At 43.6% G+C, this 27,500-nt stretch overlaps 1 protein-coding gene across 1 annotated transcript in view; it reads right to left on the bottom strand.

Annotated features, from left to right (window-relative positions):
• LOC127657849 (pleckstrin homology domain-containing family G member 4B-like) overlaps positions 1 to 27,500 on the bottom strand; it is a 61,489-nt gene that overhangs the window by 24,788 nt on the left and 9,201 nt on the right. Inside the window, 5 exon segments of the mRNA XM_052146793.1 lie at positions 4,452 to 4,545; positions 4,781 to 4,904; positions 6,573 to 6,776; positions 12,283 to 13,507; positions 23,549 to 23,746. Of these exon segments, the coding sequence (XP_052002753.1) occupies positions 4,452 to 4,545; positions 4,781 to 4,904; positions 6,573 to 6,776; positions 12,283 to 13,507; positions 23,549 to 23,746 (1,845 nt within the window).

Here is a 27,500-nt window from a genome sequence, read left to right as displayed (position 1 = left end):
CTATTAAAATTCGTATTTTATCTAAATTACACAATGATGATTAATCGACTTTATAGACATTACAGTTTTATCGTCTGTTAATGCTGATCTTCTGTAAAGCTGCTTTGAAACGATGTGTGTTGTGAAAGGCGCTATACAAATAAAATTGACTTGACTTAATTTAGCTAAATAACTAATAAAAATAAGTAATTTAACTACTGAACTACCAACTATAGTTAATTTAGCTAACAATTTAAGTTTACTAAGTAATTAATTAATTTAAACTAATTAATGCAGTTCATTTAACTAATTTAAATGCACTTAATTTAGCAAATTAACTAATTAAAATGACTTCATTTAACTAATGGACTACTTACTACAAATTAATTTAGGTAATTTAGCTAGCTAACTTTTTCAGTTAAATAATTAATCATGAAAACTAATTAATGCCATTTAACTGACTGACTAACTGACTGACTAACTGACTGACTGACTAACTTTTCAGTTAAATAATTAATCATGAAAACTAATTAATGCCATTTAACTAACTGACTGACTGACTGACTGACTGACTGACTGACTGACTGACTGACTAACTTTTTCAGTTAAATAATTAATCATGAAAACTAATTAATGCCATTTAACTAACTAACTAACAAACTCACTGACTGACTGACTGATAAACTTTTTCAGTTAAACAATTAATCATGAAAACTAAGTAATGCCATTTAACTAACAAACTAACTAACAAACTGACTGACTGACTGACTGACTAACTGACTGACTAACTAACTTTTTCAGTTAAATAATTAATCATGAAAACTAATTAATGCCATTTAACTAACTAACTAACTGACTGACTAACAAACTATTTCAGTTAAACAATTAATCATGAAAACTAAGTAATGCCATTTAACTAACTAACTAACAAACTCACTGACTGACTGACTAATAAACTTTTTCAGTTAAACAATTAATCATGAAAACTAAGTAATGCCATTTAACTAACAAACTAACTAACAAACTGACTGACTGACTGACTGACTAACTGACTGACTGACCAACTGACTGACTAACTAACTGACTGACTGACTGACTGATTATTTCAGTTAAATAATTAATCATAAAAATTAATGAATGCCATTTAACTGACTGACTGACTGACTGACTAACAAACTGACTGACCAACTGACTGACTAACTAACTGACTGACTGACTGACTGATTATTTCAGTTAAATAATTAATCATGAAAACAAATGAATGCCATTTAACTAACTAACAAACAAACAAACTAACTAACTAACTAACTGACTGACTGACTGACTGACTGATTAACAAACTAACTATCTAACTGACTGACAAACTAACTAACTGACTGACTGACTGACTAACAAACTAACTATCTAACTGACTGACTGACTAACAAACTGACTGACCAACTGACTGACTAACTAACTGACTGACTGATTATTTCAGTTAAATAATTAATCATGAAAACAAATGAATGCCATTTAACTAACTAACAAACAAACTAACTAACTAACTAACTAACTGACTGACAAACTAACTAACTGACTGACTGACTGACTGACTGATTGACTGATTGACTGACTGACTAACAAACTAACTATCTAACTGACTGACAAACTAACTAACTGACTGACTGATTGACTGACTGACTAACAAACTAACTATCTAACTGACTGACTGACTGACTAACAAACTAACTGACTGACTGATTATTTCAGTTAAATAATTAATAATGAAAACAAATTAATGCCATTTAACTGACAAACAAACTAACTAACTGACTGACTGACAAACTAACTAACTAACTGACTGACTGACTGACTGACTGACTGACTGACCAACTGACTGACTAACAAACTGACTGACTGACTGACTGACTAACAAACTAACTGACTGACTGACTAACTGACTGACTGACTGATTATTTCAGTTAAATAATTAATCATGAAAACAAATGAATGACATTTAACTGACAAACAAACTAACTAACTAACTAACTAACTGACTGACTGACTGACTAACAAACTAACTATCTAACTGACTGACTGACTGACTGACTGACTGACTGACTAACAAACTAACTGACTGACTGACTGACTGACTAACAAACTAACTGACTGACTGACTGATTGACTGACTGACTAACAAACTAACTATCTGACTGACTGACTGACTGACTGACTAACAAACTAACTATCTAACTGACTGACAAACTAACTAACTGACTGACTGACTAACAAACTAACTATCTGACTGACTGACTGACTGACTAACAAACTAACTGACTGACTGATTATTTCAGTTAAATAATTAATAATGAAAACAAATTAATGCCATTTAACTGACAAACAAACTAACTAACTGACTGACAAACTAACTAACTAACTGACTGACTGACTGACCAACTGACTGACTAACAAACTGACTGACTGACTGACTAACAAACTAACTGACTGACTGACTAACTGACTGACTGACTGACTGATTATTTCAGTTAAATAATTAATCATGAAAACAAATGAATGACATTTAACTGACAAACAAACTAACTAACTAACTAACTGACTGACTGACTATCTAACTGACTGACTGACTGACTAACAAACTAACTGACTGACTGACTGATTGACTGACTGACTAACAAACTAACTGACTGACTGACTAACAAACTAACTGACTGACTGACTGATTGACTGACTGACTAACAAACTAACTATCTGACTGACTGACTGACTGACTAACAAACTAACTATCTAACTGACTGACAAACTAACTAACTGACTGACTGATTGACTGACTGACTAACAAACTAACTGACTGACTGACTGACTGACTAACAAACTAACTGACTGACTGACTGACTGACTAACAAACTAACTATCTAACTGACTGACAAACTAACTAACTGACTGACTGATTGACTGACTGACTAACAAACTAACTATCTGACTGACTGACTGACTGACTGACTAACTAACAAACTAACTGACTGACTGATTATTTCAGTTAAATAATTAATAATGAAAACAAATTAATGCCATTTAACTGACAAACAAACTAACTAACTGACTGACAAACTAACTAACTAACTGACTGACTGACTGACTGACTGACCAACTGACTGACTAACAAACTGACTGACTGACTGACTAACAAACTAACTGACTGACTGACTAACTGACTGACTGACTGACTGATTATTTCAGTTAAATAATTAATCATGAAAACAAATGAATGACATTTAACTGACAAACAAACTAACTAACTAACTAACTGACTGACTGACTGACTGACTGACTATCTAACTGACTGACTGACTGACTGACTGACTGACTGACTAACAAACTAACTATCTAACTGACTGACTGACTGACTGACTGACTAACAAACTAACTGACTGACTGACAAACTAACTAACTGACTAACAAACTATTTCAGTTAAATAATTAATCACGAAAACTAATTAATGCCATTTAACTGACAAACTAACTAACTGACTGACAACCTAACTAACTAACTAACTGACTGAATGACTGACTGATTGACTGACTAAGTTCCGTGGTTAATCCAGGAGTTAATATTAGGATCCAAACCGCAGGGTGTGTGCTTGTAAGTAAACACTTTAGAAGAATGAGGGCCGGTACCCGGTTGCATAAAACACCTTAAGTTTTTCCCGTAAGTATAACACTAAAAGCACGATTTCCCCTTACATGATGGAATGACATGAGAGTGTTGCATATAATCCCTTATACACTTACATCCGTTAAGGGATTTACTACAGTGAGTGAGATTTTACTGTAATAACATTTTACTGTTACCATGGACACAACATGTCTCTGATGTCTCATTTTTCAGAAGATCGGATATTGTCCCGACCAACACTTGGGCAGTTTTACCACGTAAAAAAATACTTTAACTTTAAAATGAACATAAAATCATATTAGAAAGACTATTAAAGTTTCTGAGTATCATTATTAATATGTAAATGATTGTCCGACCTCTTCTGAAGCGTGGCGTTGTCACGTGCCACCTGTTTCAGGATGCACCAATCACGATTACTGCATAATTACTTTTCAAACTGGTCAGTAGGGCTGTTGGATATATATATATATATATATATATATATATATATATATATATATATATATATATATATATATATAATGCATCCATTCATACAGTTTATAAAGATGTAGAGAGCCAATAATACTGGGCACACTTCTGGTTTGTGTGTGTGTGTAAGGGATTGTGACGTTTCACCTATAAAATGCCTTAAGTAACACTAAGTATCTATAAGGCAACACCCTTCAGTTGAAGGGAAACTTTAGGGTGATCTTAAGGGAAAATGACACTTAAGGTGCTTTATGTAACCGGGGACTGGCACCAGTCACAGACACATGACTTGATGAATGATGTGTACTCAGAGAGCGTGTCGTCTCACCTGAAACTGAGACAGCGCAGATAAAAGGTTCGAAGCGACGGGCTGCCTGCGACTGTCCACGACAACTGTCAAACCCAGATCGCGTTTCTCCTTCCTGAACACAAGAGAGGACGTTTAGTGAAACAAGCTTGCCTTTCAGCATATAGGACTGCGTCAGAACGTGTCACGCTTTAGCAGCGTAGACTTTCCATGTTGAGTGAGGCGTGCCCACTGGTTTGGCCACAAAGATGGTGCTAAGATTGCGAGATGCGTGGTGCAGCACAGGAAGTGTAAGTGAGATGGCATACTAACAAGCAGCTGAACGAGCACAGTGTGAATGCGTTTCTCACCGTAGTCTGTTCCAGTAGTAGCACAGCAGCCCAGTGATCTCATTCACAGTGCAACATGTGTCCGTCCACACCTGATTTCTAGTGCACACCTGCAGAACTGGTCTCCCACTGCGGTCTTGGTTACCTGTGGTGGGGTGAGACAGGGGTTGGAAAAGCTAGATGAGTAACCTGATCAATCATAAATCATAAAAAATGAAACGTCTCTCATTTAGTCACTCTAGTCATTCCAAACCTGTGTTAATTTGAAATATCGTTCCACGCATAGACAGTTCATAGTTCCTTCATTACATCGCTTAAGTTACAAGAGACGTCCTAAACGTGTAATAAAAGTAGTCCATTCGATAGCTTGCTTTGTGGAACAGACAGAAATTTAAGCCATCTTTCGTGGTGAGTATTCCCCTCCATCGAAGCTCTAAAATCCCATTTTCAGTACCGTATCTGTCGGGTTCAGTTTAGACAGTTTAGGGGCGGCTGTGGCTCAGGTGGTAGAGCAGGTCGACCACTAATGGCAGGGTTGGCGGTTTGATTACCGACCCACACGACCCACATGCCGAAGTGTCCTTGGGCAAGACACTGAACCCCAAGTTGCTCCCAATGGCAGGCTAGCACCTTGCATGGCAGCTCTTCCGCCATTAGTGTGTGAATGGGTGAATGAAGCGCTTTGAATACCGTCAAGGTTAGCAAAGCGCTATATAAGTGCAGACCATTTACCATTTAGATGCACAGGTGTTTTAGTGTCAAACGGCAAATTCAGACGGACATATTGTTACTGCGGACGTCCTTAATGTATTCTGTCAATGTGCACGGGATAAGTGTTTATCGGCAACCAATGGCTAAGATGGGAGCGTCAATTACGCGTTGTCAGAATATCGAAACAACCCTGTACGTTGTTCGTAATCTAGTTTCGACATCGTTCCTGTTGGCAGTCCAACATTAGACATGCATGGAGTCAAAGCAAAAATATTGATCTCAATCCGCACTGGATTAGTACGCACTTTTTAATTGTCCGTCTTATAGAGGGTTGTGGCGGGGCGGAGGGCGGGGGCCGGGTCGTAATGCCCTAATCAGGCTAATCAAGCCTCAGAGGGATAAAGGACGACTGGAGATGGCAGTGTGAGAGAGAGAGAGATTTACAGGCAGCTGTCCGACACCTGTGTGCGTTTGTCTTTTTGGTTCAGTTTATAATTAAAATATTATTTATATCGTCAAGCCGTTGGTTTCCTTTAACCCCTTTACACTGGTGCCAAAAACCGGGAAGGAGGAGGGATGCGCCGTAGTGGAGTTCTTGCCGCTACCATCCACCCCGAAGGAGCAGCCGCAGCCATCCGCCAGAGGATGGAGGAGCACGGCTGCCTGGAAGAGGAGGAATGGCCGCCAAATCGCTAAGGGAGGCGGGGCTCCCAACCAACCGCCTGGAGTGGTTACCGCTGCCAGGGGCGGGGGAGACCCCTACCGTTCACCAAAAACGCGGCGGGGCGTTCCGGGGAGGCGCGGCTATCGTCCATTAGAGCATGGAGGAGGTGCCGAGGACCAAGCGACGGCGTATCGGAGAACCGGCGAGTAAGTCCCTGTATAATACTAGACGTCAAACCTGCAGTGCCAAGTCAAGAGTGCCGGTTTTGAATCTTGACATCATTGCGAATGAGATTTGAGAGTTTTGGGTCTGTTCCTCATCCAAAGCCATCGTAGGGAAGACAAGGAATACAGAGCTTGACGTACATGGACACTATAAACAGCCTTTGTAAACAAAGTTATTTGGTTCTGCTGAAAGATGTGGCTCCCCATCACGTACCCGGTAGCGTGATCGCACTAGAGGTCAGGAGTTCCTGGTTGACCTGTGCTATCAGTGAGGGCAGTGATGGGGTACAGACAGTCGAGGGTGCTGTGGACGGGGCAGGACTGACTGATGGTCTATCGGAGGGTTTGGGAGGCAGAAGTTCATCACCACTGTTACTGCTCCTCCTCGAGCTGGACCGTGCACCCCCTTCAGAGAGACCTGTAACACAATAGACCAACAAAGTTATCTTCTTACTCTGGTAAAGACTAGGACTAAATGGTCTGTTCGCTGAATTATTATACAAAATGTACTTTTTCATGGTGTTTGAACATAAATTTGTGTTGGCAGTGTGTGTACACAACCACCGTAAAATGATAAAAATACAAACAGCCCTTTTTTTTAATCCCCATTAATCATAAACACCGTCTCAGAACAAGCCGTTCACAGACTCTGTAGCAAGTGATGTCACTTTGTACAGGCCCCGCCCACGACTGTCGACAGACACTGCTGTTTTTGCATAGACGAGCTGTAGACGAGAATGTCTCCTGAGCGATTGAGGTGTTTTGTTGTTGGATGTATGAATGGACATAACAGTCTTCAATTACTCTTGACATCTGAGCCGATGAAGACGCAGTGGATTAGATTTGTTTTTGAAGAGAATGAGCCCTCCAATCTACCTAATTGCATTTGTTTATTGTAACAGTATTTGTGTGTGTGTGAGTATGTGAGTATGTGAATGTGAGTGTGTGTGTGTGTGTGTGAGAGAGTGTGTGTGTGTGTGTGAGTATGAGTGTGTGTGTGTGAGTGTGCATGTGATTGAGTGTGTGTGTGTGTGAGGTGTGTGTGTGTGTGTGTGAGGTTGTGTGTGTGTGTGAGGTTGTGTGTGTGTGTGAGGTTGTGTGTGTTTGAGGTTGTGAGCGTGTATTTATCACTTTGTGGGGACCAAATGTCCCCATAAGGATAGTAAAACCCGAAATGTTTGACCTTGTGGGGACATTTTGTCGGTCCCCATGAGGAAAACAGCTTATAAATCATACTAAATTATGTTTTTTGAAAATGTAAAAATGCAGAAAGTTTTCTGTGAGGGTTAGGTTTAGGGGTAGGGTTAGGTTTAGGGGATAGAATATAAAGTTTGTACAGTATAAAAACCATTATGTCTATGGAAAGTCCCCATAAAACATGGAAACACAACATGTGTGAGTGTGTGTGTGAGTGTGTGTGTGTGTATGTGCGAGTATGTGAGTATGTTTGTGTGTGTGTGTGTGTGTGTGTGAGTGTGTGTGTGTGCGCGCGTGCGTGCGTGAGTGTGTGTGTATGTGTGAGTATGTTTGTGTGCGAGTGTGTTTGTGTGTGTGTGAGTGTGTGTGAGTATGTTTGTGTGTGAGTGAGTGAGTGTGAGTGTGTGTGTGTGCGCGCGAGTGTGAGTGTGTGAGTGTGTGCGCGCGCGAGTGTGTGTGTGTGTGTGTGTGTGTGTGTGTGTGTGTGTGTGTGTGTGAGTGAGTGAGTGAGTGAGTGAGTGAGTGTGTGTGTGTTTGTGATTTTGTGTGTGTGTGTGTTTGTGTTTGTGTGAGTGTGTGTGTGTTTGTGTGTGTGTGATTTTGTGTGTGTGTGTGTTTGTGTTTGTGTGAGTGTGTGTGTGTGTGTTTGTGTGAGTGTGTGTGTGAATCGACTGCCATGCATGTAGGACGATCGGGTTCGGGGGTTTGATAAAAGTGGAACAGTGAGTCGAGATTGAGTCCAGATGTGTGACGCAGACACACAAACACAGATGACTCTTCAGATGACTGTAATACACACACACCCTCAGGCTCCGGTTATAGGAATGCTGTGACTGGCATTCCCAGCTGAAGCAGATGTTTGTGAACTTTCCCCAGAATTCAAAGAGTACAACACAACACAACAATGTTATGTTGGGGTTCAATACATGTAAGATCAATGGACAGCATTTGTAGGTCCTCGTGGTGGCGCGGATACTCGCCTCAATCCGGGTGGCGGAGGACGAGTCTCAGTTCCCTCCGCTTCTGAGACCGTCAATCGCTGCATCTTATCACGTGACTCATTGTGCATGACACCGCGGAGACTCACAGCATGTGGAGACAGATGTACATGGGGGGGGCAATTGAGCCGAACGTTGTTGAGCTTATGAGGGGTGTTCGCTCTCCTTTTCTGCATATCGCGGCACCGTTTCGTGGTCCATTCTGCATAACGCGGCCTATTTGGTACGTTCCGCGGCTGAACCACCGGCCCGCTCGGTTGTCCAGATGGCCAGTCCGCACCTGATTGGCCCCAAAGTGCATCGGCCCACCAGGAAAATGTCCGGTATGCCAGATTACCAGTCCAGCCCTGCACTCAATCCCCCCCACCACAAACCCCCACCGATGATATAAAAACAATGCCCGACCATTTATGTGCCACCACAGACTGATCGCTTGCCCTTTTGAAAATCTCATGGCTCCGCCCCTGAATATGACAGCTGGGGCGAGTTCTTCTTCTTCTTGTCCTAGGTTGGGGGTCATCTTATGGAACATGCTAAACCTATTTCTTATTTTATTCTACTGCTTTTTACTGGAAAAGCGACACTATTTTTTAAAAAGGCTGAGCTTCTGTCACACTGAAAATGTAGTGAAGTTAGTTCCTCCCAAACACTGCTTTTAAAATCCTTGTAACAAGCAGCCAAGCGCCTGAGAGCTAAAGCCGAGCTTTGCGGTATCATGGGAACCACATCACCTGTCATCCGATCCATCCTCAAAGTCATTGGCATTTGTGATCTGAACAAAGTCTGAGCTGACCTCTACTTTGGTTGGGCTTTGTAATAGAATAGATATTACGTCGAGATGAGTTTACGCTTTAAGCCTCGCTACGACAGCCTCGCTAACTCAGCGGGACACAATAGTTCCCATTATGACTCAGGGAAACCATCTGGAAGCGGAGCAGGAAACGGCCACACAGATCCTCCCTCAGGTGCGTCATCGGATCCACTGTGGCTCTCAGCCGAGACTCAATGGCTTTGATTTTCATGTGTGGGAAAGAGGCCATCGAGCAGAGGGACTACACACACTCTTTCAGATGGGAACTTACCTAAACCACTGAACCACTGCATGTGTGTCAACGTAAAGGGAAAGTCAAATAAGAGTCACAGAGAACTAATTCACTTGTACGGGGACGTTCACACCGGACACTTCCTTATGCTAAAAAAAGCTAGACGCAGCACCAGAAATAGCGCAGACCGCGGGTGTCTCAACAAGCGTTTTTAACAGCAGTAGCTCTTGACACAGCGTTTAAAAAATGCGGTGAGACGCTGAAAAACAGCAAGACATGTGGCAACGGCCAAACACGTCCGTTTAGTGCATGTTTACACCGGAGAACAATTGAAAAACAACACAAAAGGACATAAAACGTGTTCGGTGTGAACGCCCCCTAACATTGTCCTAACCAGGCATGACATGACAAGTTTCCAGCTAGAAGTCATTATTCTTTTGGTACTGATCGACTGATCAACTGATCGATCGATATATATCTGTCTGGTCAATAAATAGTCAAATTTTTGGGCTAGTCCATAAACAATGCTACAGGTGGACACGTATAGCCACAAGACGTAAACATGAAACATGTTATCATGACTTTAGTTTGATACAATTGTTTATTAATCTCATCCATATAGAGTTATATGCAATATTACAAGTTTGTTGTCATGACGACTTAATGGCTGTAATCTTTTGAACGCTGTAACGTTGGAAAAACCCTTATTTTATTGCACAAAATTCATGCTAATACGTATAATGTTTGCATCTTGTGGCTAACATTGGCTAAACAGTGTGCATTTTAATGTTTATAATATGCTCCATTCACTTCCACTGTAAATGCCTTACTGTAACTGTGATTTTTGCTCTCTTTTTTTAAATAAACGAGGAAATATTTTTTGCGGCAAAAAACATCATGCCACATTAATGCCGTAAATTGCGAATTGGAAGAGGCAATTTATAGTTTTGCTTGGGAATTAATAGTTTGCACAATGTTAGGACATGCTGTCCGTTTCACTTCACGTACTGAAGTAACACAAAATCATAAGAATGCCGAACAGTTTGGAATTTCCTGTGGATAGACCGAAACACTCCCCTTGACTGAAGCAATAGACAGAAGGCAAAACACTCTCTCTTTCCAAATTTCAATGGCAGGAAGAGCTAAATAAAACAGGGCAGTCTCCCTAGCAACAGTTTCATGCCTTTGGGGTAGAGGACCTCATCTAAACAAACACATGTTGGAAAGAAAAGCACACCTATGTCGGGTAGGGCCATGCACATTCCATATCACAAACGCTATTAGCCCTCACATGCAGACAGACGTGAGCCATAAAATCAGTCCAGAGGAATAACAAGCCGTCTCCTCCAATCAGCTGCTCACAGACAAGCCAGTTGATGGACCTGCATTTAGCTGCAGGTGATACAGTAATTACCCACTAAAGCACTGATCCACAACAGACTGTCTGAAACCAAAACTGTCTGTTAACCCTCAGGCTGTGTGATTTGATAAGGGAAGCTAGGTCTGGTTTGTGCCAGAATGAGGGAACGTGTACTTTTGGCACAGTTCTGATACTTTTGGTCAGAACTGTGAGCTTGTAAGGTGACCAGGAATGGCATGGCATGACTTGGCTTAAGGGGCGGGGCGGGGCTATATTTTCTTCGTGAACACCCCCCAACCCAGTCAGAAGAAAGCCCAGTATACTTCGGTTTTGACATGAATGCCAAGCCTCTGTGGATAATTGAACACAATTGGAAGTGGTGGTGGCGGCATAGTGGGATAATGCGCATAACTGGTAATCAGAAGGTTGCTGGTTCGATCCCCACAGCCACCACCATTGTGTCCTTGAAAAAGACACTTAACTCCAGGTTGCTCCGGGGGGGATTGTCCCTGTAATAAGTGCACTGTAAGACGCTTTGGATGTAATGTAAATGTGAATGTAATACTCTGTGACTGTGCGCGCATACACAGGCAGTTGGCGCATGGACCCACAAATATGTCTTTATATTCATTCAGACTTGAGTGATCCAAATGCCTGCGTCTCCTGACTTCCTCACCCGCACACTCTTGTTGTTTCTACTTTTGTCTCCTGATGTTTGGCAGCGATTACATCTTTTAGCGCTTCTTCGTGACAGCAAAGGCTCAATTGTGAGTGTTGCCACCTTGTGAACCCACTAATTAGTGCAAATAATTCCAAGTGCAAAATCTGAGATTGCATCCAAGTACCGGCCCTGCTAAGTGGTATATGTGTCTGGATCAGCATGCTTATTGCAACTGAAACAACATTCCTATCAACCAATAAGATTTTAGGGTAAGGTGTAGGGTTAAAGTTAGGGCTAAGATGCCAATATGCTTCTAGTGAAACCGAGGAAAGAATCTGCGTGACGCCACTTTGAACGAAATCTGGCCAAAAAGGTGTTTTTGAGTTGATTGAGGTCATTTTGCCTCTCAAGTAATTGCATCTTGTTTTTAGGATGTGTAGGAACTACTACTGGAAAATAGGTGCAAAAAGGTTTTCACCATTGAGTTTAGTGTATTGGTCAAGCCTTAGTGGCATCTTGGTGCCCCTACTGGAGATCCAACATCAAGTCTGAAATTAATCCTGTTCTCCCAATAAAATAAAGAGACAAAAAGCCCCCAAAAGATGCTATGTGGTGCTCTTTAAGTATAGAGAATAGAGTATAGAGATTGAAAAAAGCATTTTTACCTGAGTTCTCTTTGTTGCTCCGTTTCTCCAAGCCAGGAAAGGCTGCCTCCAAGTCCAGTTTGCCGAAACGGAAGGCATAACTGTTCATAAGTTTCTTCGGAAGTCTGCTACTGGATCCACCAGAGGAGGACTGCGTCCGGTGACCTTTAACCTGCGAGTCTTTGTTAGAATGTTCAAGAGATTTGGAGAGTCTCTCCCCTGGACTGAGCTCAGCGCTCTCATCACACGGCATTTGTAGGATGGGAGAACTGGTGCAAGATTCTTCACCTCCCAGCCATCCACGGGCACAGATCCTCTGAGGGACCTGATCTTTCGGAACAGAGAGGCTGTCCAACCCTCTTAACAATCTTGGCTCCGACTCTGTCCCCTCTTCCAGAATTGATTCCGAGCTGGATCCAAGATTCATTGGGTTCTGCAGTGCCTCCATATACGACTTGCGGAAAAGCCGGCGCGACTCAAAAGCCGCAGAATCTCTGGGATGGCGTTTATGAAGGCCGGGATTACTGAGGTCCGTGCTAAACGAAAGGATTTTGTGACCAATTCCACCTCTGCTCCTACCCTGATCCGGGCTCCTCAAGGTGGGTGTCTGGGGAAGGGAGTGGGTTTTGGACGTGGGACTTGGTTCATCCATCTGGTGCAAGGTTGAGTTTTCTGAGTGGAGGGAGCTGATGCCCATATCCGTGAGGCTATGACTGAGGAAGGGTTCCGACATGGTGGACTCCGCCCCCTGTGAGTGCAAGGACTCTCGGGAGCTGCGACGACTGTCCAGCGTTCCGGTAGAGCCGCGGCTGCTGCAGGTGCTCAGTTGACCTCGCAAGGCTCCTCCGCCGCTCCGCGCCTGCATGATGGCGTCAGCAGTGCTGGTCACAAACAAAGGGCTGACCACGTTCTTCCAGGGTGTGCGGTAGACCACAGCACCAGTGCTGAGGAGGCAGTTCTGGAGAGGGTGCAGGTTGCGCCCGCGCATTACATTCTGCAGGAAGTCAGGCGTGAAGACGTTGCCGTACATGCTCTCGGCGACTGGGATCTCTGCGATGGCTTGCCCGCTCCCCAAAAGGCATTTTATGACCAGTTTGGCTGTCTTGTGGCCTAGAGGAACCACCTGCAGATAGAAATCTCCCTGCCTCAGGCGTACTTTATGCAGGGGTGCTAGCTGCAGAACTACTTTCTCATGTAAACAAAGCGGCCATCCTTCGTGGTAGAGCAACAGGCCTTTGAATCGGAGCTGTGGATAAAAGGATAAATGTACAAGATGTAATTGTCCATGCGTAACATGCCTTACATTTATCATCTATATGCAGGCAACACTTTTAAAAAGTAGCTACAATACAATTTACTAAAGTAGAGCCTTACTCCACTGAGGCTACTTATAGGTGCAAAGGGGATACCAAGGGTACTTGTCAAACTACTGTCTTCAGTGAATATTTCTGCATAGCCACATACAGTACCTGGAAGTCTTGGCAACAAAAAAGCTGCATAATATTTTCACAGTTTCTGCCCAGGAAAAAAGATTGACCTCTGAATTCCGCTATTGAGGCAAATATCATAATGGAACCTGCCATTAAATCCAGTGGCCTACATTTCATTTGAACATCGTGTGGTCATGGGGAAACGCGTCCCCACCATCACAACCACCAAAACAACATCCACACCTCTCTTTAAATCTGCACCTGCATTCTGCAACTGCAAGTAAAACAATTAGGGGGTACAAAACGCAGAGCTAACACTGGTCAAATTGATGCCCTACACAGAGTTCCACGATCGTTGAATGGGGTGTGGAGGTGGCAAGGCGATAATCTGACGTGGTGCTAGCTGTGAGGCGATTGTCTGTGTTCTGCCACTACTATTGGGTCCTTGAATGATGTATAACAAGGAAGGGCTGCCAGGGGAGTTTTTGGTGCCACCCTAGGGTAAGATGGTGCCCCCTGAGGGAGTTGGTACCCTAAGCAGAATATGTAATATGCATATAGGGAGCATCGGTACTGACAAAACGACTCTAACCCTAACGACATCAAAAATCCAAAAATAAAGAAACATTGTTTTGGCCAACACATTGTCTCCCATTCAAAACAATCAGAGTTCACGCTACTCATTGGTTAAAGTAGCTTGTTACCTGAGAACTGCACAGTTGTGAAAACAGCTACTGTCAGGCTACTGAAAAACTGTTACATTTGTAGCGTCACTACTTTAATAAGTTACTCCCCCAACACTGCTATGTAATGATGGCTCCCGATGCAGCAGAAACATAGGCTTAAACACGCTGTGACTTTCTCAAATATCATGCCTGAGTTATATAAAACCCACTGAGAACCGTTGTCTAAAAGTAATGAAAGTGCTGAATACAGTAACATGCGTATTCAGATATGTGCTCACACAGCGTTAACTTGCAGAAATCAAACACCTCATTTACATTTACATTTATGCATTTGGCAGACGCTTTTATCCAAAGCGACTTACAGTGCACTTATTACAGGGACAATCCCCCCCGGAGTAGGGTTGTGCCGATGGACGATATCATCGTCCATCGTGATGTTGGTCAGCCATATAGAGCCACCATCGTGATGCCACGCCCCCTTTTGCGAGTCTTGCTAGTGTGACTCACTAATCCTAGTCTCTTCTATAGTTAACCTAAAAACTTTGCAGGGATTGCTCTGTAAATTAAATTGAGAATATAACTAATGCATATATGCTATTTTAAATACTGTAGTATATGCCAGAGACGTGACGTGTTAGTCTGTGAAAATACCGTGTCAGGCAGGCTGCACAAATATTGATCTTGACATTGTTAGCTTCTTGTCTTTTTTTTACATGTCTTACACTGTACATTTAGATTAAAATATTTTATGTTGTGGGCTACAAGAAAATAGCCTTTATTAATGAATTATTAGTAGTTGTAGTGTCTCAGAAAATCTTGCTCATTGTCTCATAGCTCTTGTATACACTGAAGCGGCAGTTTAAGATAAACCCAGACCAGCGAACGTCAAATAACTTTTGTCTGGTTAATACTTTTAAAAGAAAAATTTCCTTGGCCATAAATCCATAATGTCAAATCAAATGAAAGAAACAAGGTGAATATGAATAACACACATTTATTAAAACATAGAAGAACAACAAATAAAACTAGAAAACGGGAACAACACTCAGACCGAAACTCGGGATTAACATTTCACTTATAATTAGCAGCACAATTAACTTCAGCACAGGCTACAAAATAAATGATGTTATTGAAATATTGTAAAGTGGTCATATGAACTACACAAATGAACGTTTAAAAAATAATATGCAAAATCGAATAGCTCCATAACGGATGGCTGAAAAATGCATAAAGAAGTCTAATATCTTTCACCATAGACCATGTTTAAATTTCGATGTTTCTGGCCAGAAATACCAACATATTCACTTTATCTGGTTTTAATAAGCTGCGGATTGGAGTAACTACACTACCCGCTGTGCTGAAGACCCGCTCTGATGGAGTACTGGTAGCACATATGCACAGATATTTCCGTGCTAATCTTGCCATGAACGGAAACCTTTTGTCGTTCGTTTACACCAAGTCAGCGGGTCCTCTTCCCCATCAATGGCCATTTCCTGCAGGTACATGGTCATTTCTGCCTCCTCCTTTTGCTCATCAATGAGTAAAATAACGAAATTATAGTTTTTAAGTGGAAAATAGTATTTATGTAAAGAGATATATTAAAATAAAAAGTGCACAACTCTTCTTAAGTGAAAGCTAAAAAAAAAAAAATGCTTCATGTGTCGTGCAACCTACTGATAAAGCGCCGACGATGGGTTGGGTTAGTAAAATAACGAAATTATAATTTTTCATATAATTTTTGAAAATTATATGACGATATCATCGTCCATCGCGATGTTTTACTGTCAACATCGTCAACTGCCAATTTAGGGGACATCGCCCAACCCTACCCCGGAGCAACCTGAAGTTAAGTGCCTTGCTCAAGGACACAATGGTGGTGGCTGTGGGGATCGAACCAGCAACCTTCTGATTACCAGTTTACCAGTTATGCGCATTAGACCACTACACCACTACCACTCCACTCCACCTCCCTCAGCGTTTCATTTCCCAGTGATCATCTTTGCCAAGTTCGACGTGATGAGTTCACTACACTCTGTGTTTAGGCTGGTTTCAGAACAATACTAGACCCTCTTTCAGTCTGAAGTGTTGAAAGTCCCTCTCGGGCTCCCACTCATGCCATGTTTCTCTCAGAGTATTACCATGGCCCAAACATGTTTCACTGCTGCGTTACTAATTTAACCAGTAATACCTTTGGTAGTACAACAAAAACTTGTGTGTTGACAGGCATATCTAAGTGAAGTGAATGATAATTTAAATGTTTTTATTTTTATTACAGAAATATTATGAACTATTATGGTAAAATATATCAAGTTAAAATCAAAGACTATATTGTAACAAGACTCACCTAACTCTAACCCTAACTTTACTGAAAGCACCATCGGAATCGGTTTCCCCCTAGCCCTGATAGGTTGATGGGGTTATGATTAGGGTAGGTAGGGTAGTGTAGGTCAGGGTTAGGGTACATAGGGTAGTCTAAGTTAGGGTATGTAGGGTTGTGTAGGTTAGGATAGTTAGGGTAGTGTAGGTTTGGTTAGGGTTAGGGTTGGTAGGTTAGGATAGGTAGGTTTGTGTAGGTTAGGGTTAGAGTATTTAGGGTAATGTAAGTTAGGGTTAGGATAGGTAGGGTTAGAGTAGGTAGGGTTGTGTAGGTTAGGGTAGGTAATGGTTAGGTTTAGGGTATGTAGGGTAGTGTAGGTTTAGTGTTAGGGTAAGTAAGGTAGTGTAGGTTAGTGTTAGAGTAGGTAGGGTAGTGTAGGTTAGGATAGGTAGGGTTGTTTAGGTTAGGGTTAGTGTAGGTAGGGTAGTGTAGGTAGGGTTGTTTAGGTTAGGGTTAGAGTAGGTAGGGTAGTGTAGGTTAGGGTTAGAATAGGTAGGGCTGTTTAGGTTAGGGTTACAGTAGGTAGGGTAGTGTAGGTTAGGGTTAGGATAGGTAGGCTTGTTTATGTTAGGGTTAGGATAGGTAGGGTTGTTTAGGTTAGGGTTAGAGTAGGTAGGGTTGTTTAGGTTAGGGTTAGAGTGGGTAGGGTAGTGTAGGTTAGGGTTAGGATATGTAGGGTTGTTTAGGTTAGGGTTAGAGTAGGTAGGGTTGTGTAGGTTAGGGTTAGGATAGGTAGGGCTGTTTAGGTTAGGGCCAGAGCAGGTAGGGCTGTGCAGGTTAGGGCTAGGATAGGCAGGCTTGTTTAGGTTAGGGCTAGGATAGGTAGGGCTGTTTAGCTTAGGTTAGAGCAGGTAGGGCTGTTTAGGTTAGGTTAGAGTGGGCAGGGCAGTGCAGGTTAGGGCTAGGATATATAGGGCTGTTTAGGTTAGGGCTAGAGCAGGTAGGGCTGTGCAGGTTAGGGCTAGGATAGGTAGGGCTGTTTAGGCTAGGTTTATAGCAGGCAGGATAGAGCAGGCTAGGGCTAGGATAGGTAGGGCTTTGTAGGTTAGGGCTAGGACAGGCAGGGCTGTTTAGGTTAGGGCTAGAGCAGGCAGGGCAGTGCAGGCAGGGCTGTTTAGGTTAGGGTTAGAGCAGGTAGGGCTGTGTAGGTTAGGGCTAGGATAGGTAGGGCTGTTTAGGTTAGGTTACAGCAGGTAGGGCAGTGTAGGCTAGGTTAGGATAGGTAAGCTTGTTTAGGTTAGGGTTAGGACAGGTAGGGTTGTTTAGGTTAGGGTTAGGACAGGTAGGGTAGTTTAGGTTAGGGTTAGAGTAGGTAGGGTAATGTAGGTTAGGGTTAGGATAGGTAGGGTTGTTTAGCTTAGGGTTAGAGTAGGTAGGGTTGTGTAGGTTAGAGTTAGGATAGGTAGGGTTGTTTAGGTTAGGGTTAGAGTAGGTAGGGTTGTTTAGGTTAGGGTTAGGATAGGTAGGGTTGTTTAGGTTAGGGTTAGAGTAGGTAGGATAGTGTAGGTTAGGGTTAGGATAGGTAGGGTTTTGTAGGTTAGGGTTAGGACAGGTAGGGTTGTTTATGTTAGGGTTAGAGTAGTGTAGGTTATGGTTAGGATAGATAGGGTTTTGTAGGTTAGGGTTAGGACAGGTAGGGTTGTTTATGATAGGGTTAGAGTAGTGTAGGTTAGGGTTAGGATAGGTAGGGTTTTGTAGGTTTGGGTTAGGACAGGTAGGGTTGTTTATGTTAGGGTTAGAGTAGTTTAGATTAGGGTTAGGATAGATAGGGTTGTTTAGGTTAGGTTTAGACTAGTTAGGGAAATGTAGGTTAGGGTTAGGATAAGTAGGGTTGTTTAGGTTAGGGCTAGAGTAGGTAGGGTTGTGTAGGTTAGGGTTAGGATAGGTAGGCTTGTTTAGGTTAGGGTTAGGATAGGTAGGGTAGTGTAGGTTAGGGTTAGGATATGTAGGGTTGTTTAGGTTAGGGTTAGAGTAGGTAGGGTTGTGTAGGTTAGGGTTAGGATAGGTAAGCTTGTTTAGGTTAGGGTTAGGACAGGTAGGGTTGTTTAGGTTAGGGTTAGGACAGGTAGGGTAGTTTAGGTTAGGGTTAGAGTAGGTAGGGTAATGTAGGTTAGGGTTAGGATAGGTAGGGTTGTTTAGCTTAGGGTTAGAGTAGGTAGGGTTGTGTAGGTTAGAGTTAGGATAGGTAGGGTTGTTTAGGTTAGGGTTAGAGTAGGTAGGGTTGTTTAGGTTAGGGTTAGGATAGGTAGGGTTGTTTAGGTTAGGGTTAGAGTAGGTAGGATAGTGTAGGTTAGGGTTAGGATAGGTAGGGTTTTGTAGGTTAGGGTTAGGACAGGTAGGGTTGTTTATGTTAGGGTTAGAGTAGTGTAGGTTATGGTTAGGATAGATAGGGTTTTGTAGGTTAGGGTTAGGACAGGTAGGGTTGTTTATGATAGGGTTAGAGTAGTGTAGGTTAGGGTTAGGATAGGTAGGGTTTTGTAGGTTTGGGTTAGGACAGGTAGGGTTGTTTATGTTAGGGTTAGAGTAGTTTAGATTAGGGTTAGGATAGATAGGGTTGTTTAGGTTAGGTTTAGACTAGTTAGGGAAATGTAGGTTAGGGTTAGGATAAGTAGGGTTGTTTAGGTTAGGGCTAGAGTAGGTAGGGTTGTGTAGGTTAGGGTTAGGATAGGTAGGCTTGTTTAGGTTAGGGTTAGGATAGGTAGGGTAGTGTAGGTTAGGGTTAGGATATGTAGGGTTGTTTAGGTTAGGGTTAGAGTAGGTAGGGTTGTGTAGGTTAGGGTTAGGATAGGTAGGGTTGTTTAGGTTAGGTCTAGAGTAGGTAGGCTTGTGTAGGTTAGGGTTAGGATAGGTAGGCTTATTTAGATTAGGGTTAGGATAGGTAGGGTTGTTTAGGTTAGGGTTAGAGTAGGTAGGGTTGTTTAGGTTAGGGTTAGAGTGGGTAGGGTAGTGTAGGTTAGGGTTAGGATATGTAGGATTGTTTAGGTTAGGGTTAGAGTAGGTAGGGTTGTGTAGGTTAGGGTTAGGATAGGTAGGGTTGTTTAGGTTAGGTTTAGAGTAGGTAGGATAGAGTAGGTTAGGGTTAGGATAGGTAGGGTTTTGTAGGTTAGGTTTAGGACAGGTAGGGTTGTTTAGGTTAGGGTTAGTGTAGGTAGGGTAGTGTAGGTAGGGTTGTTTAGGTTAGGGTTAGAGTAGGTAGGGTTGTGTAGGTTAGGGTTAGGATAGGTAAGGGTTAGGGTTAGGGTTAAGGGTTAGGGTTAGGACAGGTAGTGTTTTTTAGGTTAGGGTTAGAGTAGGTAGGGTAGTGTAGGTTAGGGTTAGGATAGGTAGGGTTATTTAGGTTAGGGTTAGAGTAGGTAGGGTTGTTTAGGTTAGGGTTAGGATAGGTAGGGTTGTTTAGGTTAGGGTTAGAGTAGGTAGGATAGTGTAGGTTAGGGTTAGGATAGGTAGGGTTTTGTAGGTTAGGGTTAGGACAGGTAGGGTTGTTTATGTTAGGGTTAGAGTAGTGTAGGTTAGGGTTAGGATAGATAGGGTTTTGTAGGTTAGGGTTAGGACAGGTAGGGTTGTTTATGTTAGGGTTAGAGTAGTGTAGGTTAGGGTTAGGATAGGTAGGGTTTTGTAGGTTTGGGTTAGGACAGGTAGGGTTGCTTAGGTTTGGATTAAAGTAGGTAGGGTAGTGTAGGTTAGGGTTAGGTTAGGTAGGGTAGTGTAGGTTAGGGTTAGAGTAGGTAGGGTTGTTTAGGTTAGGGTTAGAGTGGGTAGGGTAGTGTAGGTTAGGGTTAGGATATGTAGGGTTGTTTAGGTTAGGGTTAGAGTAGGTAGGGTTGTTTAGGTTAGGGTTAGAGTGGGTAGGGTAGTGTAGGTTAGGGTTAGGATATGTAGGGTTGTTTAGGTTAGGGTTAGAGTAGGTAGGGTTGTGTAGGTTAGGGTTAGGATAGGTAGGGTTGTTTAGGTTAGGGCTAGAGTAGGTAGGGTTGTGTAGGTTAGGGTTAGGATAGGTAGGCTTGTTTAGGTTAGGGTTAGGATAGGTAGGGTTGTTTAGTTTAGGGTTAGAGTAGGTAGGGTTGTTTAGGTTAGGGTTAGAGTGGGTAGGGTAGTGTAGGTTAGGGTTAGGATATATAGGGTTGTTTAGGTTAGGGTTAGAGTAGGTAGGGTTGTGTAGGTTAGGGTTAGGATAGGTAGGGTTGTTTAGGTTAGGTTTATAGTAGGTAGGATAGAGTAGGTTAGGGTTAGGATAGGTAGGGTTTTGTAGGTTAGGGTTAGGACAGGTAGGGTTGTTTAGGTTAGGGTTAGAGTAGGTAGGGTAGTGTAGGTAGGGTTGTTTAGGTTAGGGTTAGAGTAGGTAGGGTTGTGTAGGTTAGGGTTAGGATAGGTAGGGTTGTTTAGGTTAGGGTTACAGTAGGTAGGGTAGTGTAGGTTAGGGTTAGGATAGGTAGGCTTGTTTAGGTTAGGGTTAGGACAGGTAGGGTTGTTTAGGTTAGGGTTAGGACAGGTAGGGTAGTTTAGGTTAGGGTTAGAGTAGGTAGGGTAGTGTAGGTTAGGGTTAGGATAGGTAGGGTTGTTTAGCTTAGGGTTAGAGTAGGTAGGGTTGTGTAGGTTAGAGTTAGGATAGGTAGGGTTGTTTAGGTTAGGGTTAGAGTAGGTAGGGTTGTTTAGGTTAGGGTTAGGATAGGTAGGGTTGTTTAGGTTAGGGTTAGAGTAGGTAGGATAGTGTAGGTTAGGGTTAGGATAGGTAGGGTTTTGTAGGTTAGGGTTAGGACAGGTAGGGTTGTTTATGTTAGGGTTAGAGTAGTGTAGGTTATGGTTAGGATAGATAGGGTTTTGTAGGTTAGGGTTAGGACAGGTAGGGTTGTTTATGATAGGGTTAGAGTAGTGTAGGTTAGGGTTAGGATAGGTAGGGTTTTGTAGGTTTGGGTTAGGACAGGTAGGGTTGTTTATGTTAGGGTTAGAGTAGTTTAGGTTAGGGTTAGGATAGATAGGGTTGTTTAGGTTAGGTTTAGACTAGTTAGGGAAATGTAGGTTAGGGTTAGGATAAGTAGGGTTGTTTAGGTTAGGGCTAGAGTAGGTAGGGCTGTGTAGGTTAGGGTTAGGATAGGCAGGCTTGTTTAGGTTAGGGTTAGGATAGGTAGGGCAGTGTAGGTTAGGGTTAGGATATGTAGGGTTGTTTAGGTTAGGGTTAGAGCAGGTAGGGCTGTGTAGGTTAGGGCTAGGATAGGTAGGGTTGTTTAGGTTAGGGCTAGAGCAGGCAGGCTTGTGCAGGTTAGGGTTAGGATAGGTAGGCTTATTTAGATTAGGGTTAGGATAGGCAGGGTTGTTTAGGTTAGGGTTAGAGCAGGTAGGGCTGTTTAGGTTAGGGCTAGAGTGGGTAGGGCAGTGTAGGTTAGGGCTAGGATATGTAGGACTGTTTAGGTTAGGGCTAGAGCAGGTAGGGCTGTGCAGGTTAGGGCTAGGATAGGTAGGGCTGTTTAGGTTAGGTTTAGAGTAGGCAGGATAGAGTAGGTTAGGGCTAGGATAGGTAGGGCTTTGTAGGTTAGGCTTAGGACAGGCAGGGTTGTTTAGGTTAGGGCTAGTGCAGGTAGGGCAGTGCAGGTAGGGCTGTTTAGGTTAGGGTTAGAGCAGGTAGGGCTGTGCAGGTTAGGGCTAGGATAGGTAAGGGCTAGGGTTAGGGTCAAGGGTTAGGGCTAGGACAGGCAGTGCTTTTTAGGTTAGGGCTAGAGCAGGCAGGGCAGTGCAGGCTAGGGCTAGGATAGGCAGGGCTATTTAGGTTAGGGCTAGAGTAGGCAGGGCTGTTTAGGTTAGGGTTAGGATAGGTAGGGTTGTTTAGGTTAGGGTTAGAGTAGGTAGGATAGTGTAGGTTAGGGTTAGGATAGGTAGGGTTTTGTAGGTTAGGGTTAGGACAGGTAGGGTTGTTTATGTTAGGGTTAGAGTAGTGTAGGTTAGGGTTAGGATAGATAGGGTTTTGTAGGTTAGGGTTAGGACAGGTAGGGTTGTTTATGTTAGGGTTAGAGTAGTGTAGGTTAGGGTTAGGATAGGTAGGGTTTTGTAGGTTTGGGTTAGGACAGGTAGGGTTGTTTATGTTAGGGTTAGAGTAGTGTAGGTTAGGGTTAGGATAGGTAGGGTTGCTTAGGTTTGGATTAAAGTAGGTAGGGTAGTGTAGGTTAGGGTTAGGTTAGGTAGGGTAGTGTAGGTTATTGTTAGGTTTAGGGTTAGGTAGGGTTGTTTAGGTTAGGGTTAGAGTAGGTATGGTAGTGTATGTTAGGGTTTGGTAGGGTTGTTTAGGTTAGGATTAGAGTAGGTAGGGTTGTGTATATTAGGGTTAGGATAGGTAGGGTTGTTTAGGTTAGGGTTAGGATAGGTCGGGTTGTTTAGGTTAGGGTTAGGGTAGGTAGGGTAGGTTATGGTTAGGTTTAGGGTAGGTGGGGTAGTGTAGGTTTAGAGTTAGTGTAAGTAAGGTAGTGTTGGTTAAGGTTAGGGTAGGTAGGTTAGGGTTAAGGTTAGTGTAGTTAGGGTTAGGTTAGGTATTTTTGGTTTGGGCTAGGGTAGGTAGGGATGGGTTAGGCTTAGGTTTCCGCATGGTGGATCGTATTCTGACGGCGGAGAATGTTACTGTCAGATACTTTTTCCCCAGTTCCGGGATTCCGACCGAAGAGAGGTAAACAGCTGCTTATATACTCTGGCTGTTCATTGAAAGATTAGATGGACTCGCTCCTCCCGAACTTATGTTTAGGGCTTATAATATATGGTTTAGTCAAACAAAATGTCCAATGATACAGTATACAGTAAGTGTGTGCACTCACACAGGCCTCATTTTTGATTATGTACAGGATTCTCTTGGCAGGCAACAAGAAGTCGAGGAAACAGCGCAGGCCGTCACCGCGGTACTGTCTCTCCACCACACTGAAGAGCTGCCACAACACTGTCGCCGCGGTCGAGCTGAACGGAGGGTAGAGAGCGGAGAGGATGCTCTGAATGCAGGTATCCAAAGACCCAGAGTCCTGCAACAAAACATTGAGAGAGTTAGACTTGATATTGACATCTCACCGTTTCATTGTGCTCTTAAAGGAAATGTTTTTTCCATGCAACAATAATTCATTGTGACCACAGCTGTCAAGCTACAAAAAGCAGTTTCATATGATTTATTACATTTATTCCAAGTCTTCTTAAGTAATATGATACTTTTTGGAAGGAATAGAATGAAAATGTTACGCTCCGCAAATCTCTTCAGTTACGGCACGCATGGAATCAGTTATGTTTGCGGTCAATGAGGAAAAAAAAGCAATTAAATTGGAATATTTTAATTGAAGGGCTACTTTTGTTCACACAAAGCTATTATATGACTTAAGTATAGATGTTGACCGATTGTAGAGCGGAGGAGGGCGGGGCCGGGCTGGAACAATGCATGCCCGGTCCCCAATCAGCCTGATAGGGCGCGCAAGGGATAAAGGCGGCCGGTGACGACAGTTCGAGAGAGAGAGTATTACGGGCAGCTGCCCTGTATGTGGTTATGTTTGTGTGTTTTTATTTAATTAAATATTATTTATATTGTTAAGCCGGTTCTCGCCTCCTCCTTTCCGTTTAACCCCCTAACACTGGTGCCTAAATGCGGGAAGGAGGAGGGATGCCCGTCGCAGAGTCCTCGACACTGCCATCCACCCATGGGAGCGCCACTGCCAACAGACGCGGGGCGAGTGGGGACTAGACTCCCCGACTGCCTGGAGCGATGGAGCCGCTGCCTGGGGCGGAAGAGTGCCCTGCCTTCCCCCAGAAACGTGGAGGGGTCGAGAGAATGCCACCGTCCACGAGGGGAGGAGGGAAGCGACTCCCCGACTGCCTGAAGTGATGGAACCGCTGCCAGGGGCGGAGGAGTGCCCTGCCTTCCCCCAGAAACGTGGAGGGGTCGAGAGAATGCCACCATCCATGAGGGGAGGAGGGAAGCGACTCCCCGACTGCCTGAAGTGATGGAACCGCTGCCAGGGGCGGAGGAGTGCCCTGCCTTCCCCCAGAAACGTGGAGGGGTCGAGAGAATGCCACCATCCATGAGGGGAGGAGGGAAGCGACTCCCCGACTGCCTGAAGCGATGGAACCGCTGCCAGGGGTGGAGGAGTGCCCTGCCTTCCCCCAGAAACGTGGAGGGGTCGAGAGAATGCCACCGTCCACGAGGGGAGGAGGGAAGCGACTCCCCGACTGCCTGAAGCGATGGAACCGCTGCCAGGGGCGGAGGAGTGTCCCCACAGGTTGCCTGTAACGCGGAGGGGCATTCTGTCCGCTGGGGGTCAGAGGCTTGACTCCGGTCTGCCCCAGGGGAGGAGCGGCTGCAATATGCCTGAGAGTGTGGACGAGTCATCAGCTAATTATTCCTGCTCTGAGCAGCTTTAAATAATCTGTGTAAATACAACTCAATGCCACTTCAACTGCAGCTTCTGTGCCACCTCTGCAGTGCCAAGACAGCTTAAGAGTCAAGGGTTTATTTCAAGCCTGTTCATGGTTAAAAGTTGCGTGTTTTGCACCAGATCTTATTTTTTTGGGGGTATTATTGGGAATTTGGTAGAATAATAAACTGCATCTGAGATGCAAGTCATTTTTGATACTCTGTCTGGGCCTGCCACAGTAAGGAAAAACCTTTTTAAAACATTCAAAAAAACAATTTTATAATCTATGGCCTGATTAGTCAGTGATCTGCCTTATCCACCAGCTTAGTTACTGGTTTTGGTAAAATCCAGTATCGGTCGACCTTTAATTCAGTACTTGAGATGTAGTGTCATTTCCCTTCATAGCCACCATGTTTTTTTTTTTGGTTTGTTTTGGTTTGGTGGGTGAGACTGTTTGGGTTGGAGTTCCTGACCTGTGATGGTCACACGTTCAAATCCACAATCCCAATTAACACACGCACACAGCAGGATGTCAGGAGGTCAAGGGTCACCGATGAGACAGGAAGCACCTGTCAATGTAACGTCACTGACTGGACAATAACAGGCAGGTTGGAAAATCCTGTCTCTGATGCGGCTCTGTATCATATCTGTGGAGCGCTGGACTTTCCTGCAGGATATGTTCACTCTATCCTCCTCTACAGACATAACCGTGACCTCGGATGGTCAACATTAGCTTCAGCCTTCTGGCTTGAGTGACAAGACCTGTTCACTCCTTTTCCAATGAAGTTGGTGCTGGCACCAGAGAATCAGCCCTCGAATGATGAAGTAACTTAAGTTACAAACACTAATGCCCACAAACATAGATGTTGTTTACAAGCTTAGGCCTGTCAAATTATTCCGTAAACGTCTGACGCAATTTGAAGCGCAATTATCATGCACCTTCTGTCTCATATTATTGCATATATGTGAGAATTTATGAAAGAAATATATTATTTTATATCAAGTTTTTAAAGCCTTAAATGAAATCTAACATCTCTATTTTATTATATGATTCCAAAGCAAATAAATGCATTCACCTTAAAGGTGTTGTAAGCGATCACTGACATACAAAGCCATTGATGCTTTTCACCTGTCAATCAATTTGCTCGTTCTCATAGTGTTGCATTTGAAGCTGTGATTCATAATGTTTGCCAGTTGAGGGCGCTATTGTGCAACTGTTAAATTTGACATCCACAGGAACAAACAATGCTGCTCTTTTGCTCAGTTTTGCTCTCAAAATTATATTGGAGGGCGTGGTTTATAAATGAGGGGGTGTGGCTAATTCAACAGCTCAGTCACGTGAAATTGCTTACAGCAACTTTAATAAGTATGAACATTTGAATGGCAATTAATCGTCATAGTCATGACAAGATGCCCTAAATTAGGCAATGTATTCTATGCATGGACTAGATATAGCCTACATATTTCCGGCCAAATCTCAGGGGGCTGGCAATCATCCGGTATCGTGTCCAGCTAACGAGAAAGTGTCAAGAGTTGTAGCCAGTACCGTCGCTCCCTATAAGCAGACTACGCAGTCTGCGTAGGGCACCAACTCTCTAAGGGGGCACCATCTTACCCTAGAAGGGCACCAGAAAGTCCACCGGCTGCCCTTACTCGCACGTTGTAAGTTATTCAAGGACCCGAAAGCAGTTGAGGAACACAGAGGATTACTTCCGGCTCTTATCACGCAGAAGTCCACAATGTGGGACATTTGCTACGTTACTCAGCTGAGGTTCTTGCGCCATCCACAGGGCGACGGAACATCACCAAGAACACTACACACAGCACTGATGTTTTTAAATCATTAATATAATTATTAGTAAATTATTATATTTTCCCCCCTGGTCAATGGATGAGATTACACATGACCTCAAGAGGTGCACTAGCGACTGACGCTAGAGGCTGTAGCCTTTAGCCTCCTTGTGAGCGCACCTGACTACCACACCGGAGACGCCGGTTCGAGTCCTGTTCGGAGCGGGATGACCAGGACACCGGCCTCACAATGGTGCCGTGACCCAGATAGGAGTGAGGTTTAGGGGGGGGTGAGTGTAACGGTGGCCAGCTGGTAGATAGCTGTGCAATGAGTATAAACCTCACTCTCCTGACCTCAAGAGGTGCAGTAGCGACTGACGCTAGAGGCTGTAGCCTTTAGCCTCCTTGTTAGTGCACCCGACTCCCATGCCGGAGACGCCGGTTCGAGTCCCGTTCGGAGCGGGGTGACCAGGGCCAGTCACATTGGTGCCGTGACCCGGATGGGAGTGAGGTTTAGGGTGGTGAGCATCCCTCCTTTTCTTTAAATAAAGCACAAATGTGTGTTCCAGTGAGACACGTACAATGCAAG

Source organism: Xyrauchen texanus, chromosome 17 (genome assembly GCF_025860055.1).
Source record: "Xyrauchen texanus isolate HMW12.3.18 chromosome 17, RBS_HiC_50CHRs, whole genome shotgun sequence".
Classification (NCBI taxonomy): domain Eukaryota; kingdom Metazoa; phylum Chordata; class Actinopteri; order Cypriniformes; family Catostomidae; genus Xyrauchen; species Xyrauchen texanus.
The sequence above is the reverse complement of the archived record's forward strand: the minus strand, read 5'-3'. Positions and strand labels throughout refer to the sequence as shown.